General features: G+C 40.6%; 1 protein-coding gene across 1 annotated transcript in view; it reads right to left on the bottom strand.

Annotated features, from left to right (window-relative positions):
- Positions 1-3913, bottom strand: part of FER1L6 (fer-1 like family member 6) — a gene marked incomplete at both ends in the record, with an annotated part of 90156 nt that extends 86243 nt beyond the window's left edge. Inside the window, one exon of the mRNA XM_081996879.1 lies at positions 3879-3913. Within this exon, the coding sequence (XP_081853005.1) occupies positions 3879-3913 (35 nt within the window). The remainder of the gene's footprint in view (positions 1-3878) is intronic.
- Positions 3914-6000: the final 2087 nt, after the last annotated feature.

The raw sequence follows: 6000 nt of genomic DNA on the forward strand, positions 1-6000 counted from the left end.
GGGCTGATCAAGGGTTTGTGCGGCTCAGACCTGAGCCAGCTCCAGTGCCTGAGGATTGTACAGCTAGGGGTACAGTGACTGCCTTGACGGAGAAAGTGTTAGAAATTGAAGAAAGAGGAAAAACAGCCTTCAGCCTTCCCGCACATTGATGTAAAATCTGTTAGGTGGATCTGTATCTTTGCATTTTTTAATTTGCCTTTTTGTAAGGTGGTTTGTTTTCTGTGATGGTTTTTTTGAAGTTCCTTAAAATTCTGCTTCTTTCAACACAACTTCATATTCTGAAGAGTTTTGCAGTAGATCAAACTGTATTGCACTAGGTGAATAATTCTCTCTACGTGACTAGTTCTAATTTTCATCAAATAGACACAAGAAAAAAGAACCTAATTCTCTAGGTTATAAAAATGTTTTCGCGTTCCTTTTTAGATGCAAAAATACAAGAAAGAACTCTTGGCTCATTTTATCATTTCCACAATATGTACTGGTCAAGGAAATTGAAAAGTAAATTATCTCATAATTTAAACCACTCATTTCAAAGAGTAAAATATAATTACAATACAAAGATGGGACTTCAAAATAAAAAGCCTAATCGATCTAAAAATATAATGCGAGCATAATTGGTTAATTCAGAAACATTTTTTATTAAGTTAGTACGTCATTTGTGATAATAAATGAAGCCCCAGGGAAGAAATTTGTTGCATTACATTTAATTGTCAAAGAGGACTGAATAAAATATCTTCTGTCGTCTTGGACATACGGAAAGCAAAAAACATCTTAACGAATGGTTAGTGATGTATTAATTTCATGCCTTCTTTTCTCGGGATTACAAAAGTTAGGGGAAGATTTTGCCTGTTTATTCATTTAGTTTATCTCCTTTGCCAGTGCAGGGTTGCTTCATACACTGTATTGTCAGATATTTTATCCTGATTCGGTAACTAGATTCCCTTTATCCCAAAATCCACTATTTCTGCTGTTATTCTTTCACAGCCTGGAGCTCTCACTAGCTGTCTTAACTTGTTTCCATTTTTCCTGACTACCTGGTTCCACTGTTTTGACAGATCCAAGGATTTTCCATGGAAAAGCTTCAGCTCCTCAAGAAGGTGAATACACAATCCTGTATGACAAGTTGCTATTTAAAAACCAGCTGTGGCACACACACAGGTATCACTTGTGAAGCTTGCGGTCTTTCACATCTGTGTGACATTATGATGTTATATGTCTAGCCTCAACTATTAATATCTCATCAATAAGAAAACAGAATTGCAAGGTGACAATATGGTGGTCAATATTAGTTATACACTAACTCTGTACATTCAAGAACAGGCTCTAAATCAGCTATTACAACTCAGGAAAGAAATTCTGCTGTCCTTGTGGATAATTCTCTGTAAAACTTCAGTTTATCGCACTGCAGCAGTCAAAAACTGAACTCAGTCATTAGGAAGTGTAAGAAATGAGATAAAGATGTGACAGGCAACATCATATGCCACTAAATTACTGCATTTTGGCTACTGCTCGCTGCTCTGATTGCCCCTTTCAAAAAAGAACTCAGAATTCAGCAACGTGCAGAAAACACTGATAAGTGTGAACAGGAGGGTAATGGCTGATGGCAGAGACTATTCAGCCTGGAAAAGAGATGATAGCCTGTGTTTATAAGGTGGTGCAATGAGGTAAAAATAATCAAGCATGCCTGAGAAGCACTGAACTGGCAATCAAACTCAAGGAGATGGTCCTAGGGTCATCACTGGTGGTCTCTGAAGTCAGCAGCTCAGTGTGCAGCATCAGTAAAAAGCCAACACAGTGCTGGGTATTGTCAGGATGGATATTAGGAAGAAGGCAGTGAGTGTCATTTTGCCTCTAAAGCATTGGTGAACCCACACAGATCATAATGCGATATCACAGAATAATTCAGGTTGACATCTCGGATACTGTGCGCAGCTTTGACCTCCACATCTCAGGAAAGATAACAGGGTTAGAGGAGGCACGGAAAAAGGGTGGAAGAAGCCACCTTATGAGAGACTGAAACAGCTGGGACTCTTCATCCGGAGAAGGGATGACTAAGTGGAAATAGGTTCAAAGTTTATAAATTTAAGCCAGTGAATATGGTGAAAGCAGAGTTGCTTGTTACTCAGCAAACCCCATAACACTAGAATGAGGATGTGCTTGATGAAATAGGTCTAAAAATACTAAAAGGACTAGACAGGGATGCATCCATTAACACTCATGACAAAAACGTTCTGGATGCTGGGGGGAATGGACCACAGAAAGTCTCCAGGCTCACATGCCCTACCCGAATATCACCTCCTTTTACCACTGCTGGAGACAGAGCACGGTACCAGATGGATACTGGATCTGACCTCACAGGGTATTTCTCATGTTCTGGTGGTTCCCTGATCATAAATATCAGATCTGTGCATGGCTGGGTCACCTGGCAGTCATGCTAGATTTGAACCAGGTAGGGGTTCATTGTCACGTTTCAGTCAGAATGATCAAAGCACACAAGACAAACTTTAGCCAGAATTATACCTAATCCAGCATAAAGCCTGATAGCAAAAAAAACTAATCCGTTCTTGGAACACACTTGAACAGGAAGGTGAGTTCATCCCCAATTAGCATGGCCTCCTGTGATCACCGTGTTCTTGAGAGGTACCTAGATTTACTGTATTGTCTAACTGTAGCTGAAGTGGTGTTTGGAAGTGAGCTATAAAATAATGAGTGACATGGAGAGATGAATAAAGGAGGAGTTTCTCAGTTTCAGTCCCCAGTTTCAGCTCCCAAAATGGGAGCACTCAATGACATTATCAGGCAATAAGTTTAAAACAAATAAGAAGAGCTCTTCAATGAGACACATAAATCATAAGACACATTGCAAGGAAGGTTGTTGAATCCAAAGAATTCAGACATTTCAGGTAAATTTATGGAGCTTGTGGCCAGAGGGTCCAATATCCATCCAGCTCATAAACTTCCTAACTGCATAAAACTGCTAAAGGCAGGATCATTTGCTCATACCTGTTTCACAGACTTTTCTCCCAGGTGTCCACCCTTGGATCCTCTTGGAAGGCAGAAACTGGGGTGAAGGAGACCTTACAGTTTGCCCCAGTTGCTTCCATATTTTTAACATTTTAATTAAAAAATACTCTTTCCCTAGATGCTGTTGTATGCAGAATGACTAAACGATGATCTGGAAGAAGAAATACCAGGTATATTCAAACACACTCTGAATTTTGAATTGTGCGCAGTTCTGACACAAATGATCTTAAACTCCAAAGCTCTAAGAAGGCTTCAGAGACAGCAGCACCACAGCACGGGACCTCTGCATACACTGGCCATTTACACAGGCACATACAGCCTTGGTTCTTTCACATCCTTGTCCCTTCTGCAGAAAAGCAATGACTTTTTATGGACATATTTAGCATCCTTATACATCACGACTTATGACCAGAAGTCATAAGCCACATCCTGAACATGTGCAAATTAGTGGTCACATTCAATAACTTTTCTTATGTAAATACACAAGAAGCTGAGTAACAGATCTACTAAATACTAACATATGCCTACAAAATAACGAATGCAGTTATTACACACAAGGAGTTCTTTTATCCTGTTCCTGCACCTCAGAGAGTCCTTTCTTCCCTCCACAGGGAGCTTGAGCCATCACCTCAGAAAGTCTTCCCTTGACTTTGTGGAGGTAGAAATGATTAAAGAAAGCACAAGGCAGTATGGAATAGATAAATACCAGCAATAATAATCATGTCTGCCAGGAGCAGTTAAACAAGCATTAAAGGATTTGTTTATTTTCTTTTCCTTCAAGAGGAAGTCTTTAAATATAGTTAGCTGAATTTAACTCAAACCTTGGAAGAATTCCCCGAGTGTATTAGACATACCTGTGGGCTTGAGGTGCCACTGCTGAGGGCTCCATCCTGCTGTTTTTCTTCCAGTTGCTACCTTTTACATCATGAACAGGCTCTCCAAGCTCATATTTGCGTTTAAGACCGCATTTAAGTTTGCTACTTGCTGGTAGAAAATGTGGTACCTGGTTAGTCAACTTGGTAAACACTGAGCAAGAACAAAGACATACCTGTGCAAACATTAACTCCTCTTGCTCTGTAGAGACCTGCGGGAGCAAGCCAGCAAACCACACGCTGCCCTTGAGCAGTAGCTCCAAGCTAAAAGGACACTGAGATTTTCACACCCACCAAGACACCTTGAAAAGGTTTAGATTTCAGACAGACTGAGCAACTGCTCTCTGGAAAAATAGGCCTATTTTAAATATTCATGTATTTATGCCCAGATATTATTCAATAAGAATATAATGTCCTTTTCTCTATTTTCTCACTTTTTCCACCCATAACTCACCTGACTTCTTTCTATTACAGCCAAACATACTGGGTTCTCGATTGTGGTTCCCCCTTCTACTCCTCCCATCTCCCCAGTTGAAAGGCTTAATATATGTTATTTTTAGTTAGTAAACTTTCACATTATTCACAGCTCTTGCCTCCAGTCTTGTATGTACAGCTACTTCCTTGACATTTCCTCTTGGACATACTCCAGTCCTTGCTGAGAACAGGTTATAGGGGCACAAGACCTCTTTTGTTCTGCACTTCCCACAAGACCATTTTCACACTGTTCTTAAGCTTGTCTGATGGGAACTGACCTATAGAGAGCGTAGTCTATGACTGTTACTATGAGATTGGTCTATTATTATGTTACGACAGGACAAGGGGTAACAGTTTTAAACTAGAAGAGGGCAGATTTAGACTAGAGATAAGGAAGAAATTTTTCACAGTGGGAGTGGTGAAAGCCTGGCACAGGTTGCCCAGAGAGGTGGTAGGTGCCCCATCCCTGGAAACATTCCAGGTCAGGTTGGACGGGGCTCTGAGCAACCTGGTCTAGTTGAAGATGTCCCTGCTTATTGCAGGGGGGTTGGACTAGGTGACCTTCAAAGGTCCCTTCCAACACAAACTATTCTATGATTCTATGAGGTTGAATGTCTCTTTAAGGACACCTTTGGAATTAAGTATTTGAACTCCAGCAGAGCAGTGGGATTCATTCTTCCCAAGATATATAATTAAGTTCCCTGCTGTGATGAAGTACCCATAGCATGTGAGGCATCAATAGTTTTACGGGAGTGAGAAATGCAGCAGAGAAATGAAATTATGTTAGGCAGCTTCACCCAAGTGATCAGCCAGGTTCAAAATTCTGCATCTTTTCATTTCTTTTGGGTGGCTTTTGGGAGACAGCTGCCTCTGCAAGTCAAGCTTATTTGCTCTGCCTCAGTTCAACAATGTGTAAGCTTCCAGCCTAGCTGTCCAGAAGCTGCCCTGCCCTTCACTGGCATCAATCATACCCCTGTTTGACTTGAGTGGCTGGGCAAAGCTCTGCTAGGAAGAGAAATGGTAATTAAATCAGATATCTCATACAATCCTATATCTTTAAAAAGCATGTGCAAAAGCTCCTTTTCTCCACTGGAGCAGAAAATGAAATGGTTTTCTTTTTCATTTATCCTTCTGAAGTTCACAGTTAGCCCCAAGTTCTTATTCTGGCTTTTTCTAGGGGTGCTTTTCTTCAATTTCTTTTCTTACCTTCTCTCATCTTCCTTCTCTTTCTAACACAAACAAGCCACCATAAAAAATAACAGAAATTACCAGCAGCACATGGCTTTGGTTTAGGTGATGATATGCCTATGCCCCAGGCGGTTACTGTTGCTTTAGCTGTCTAATTCCCTTAAAAGCCTTAATAACTTTTTCAGTGAAAAGCATGAGCTACACTAAGGAAGGGTATAGCAACACGTATAATAGCATATAATAGCACATCTAGTCCAGAGAGACTTGTCTGACAGCAGAACAGTGTGGTCCCTTGGGACATGCCACACAACACTGCCACTTCAAAGCACATTCACCAAAAATGGGTTTTAAAGCACTCTGTTTCTAATGACATCCTAAACAACATGAGCAGCCAGTGAGCCCTCTCAGTAGAGGGTTGCTCACAGTCTGGTAACATTAAAAA

Source organism: Phaethon aethereus, assembly GCF_964289735.1.
Source record: "Phaethon aethereus genome assembly, chromosome: 2".
In the NCBI taxonomy this organism is placed as follows: Eukaryota; Metazoa; Chordata; class Aves; order Phaethontiformes; family Phaethontidae; genus Phaethon; species Phaethon aethereus.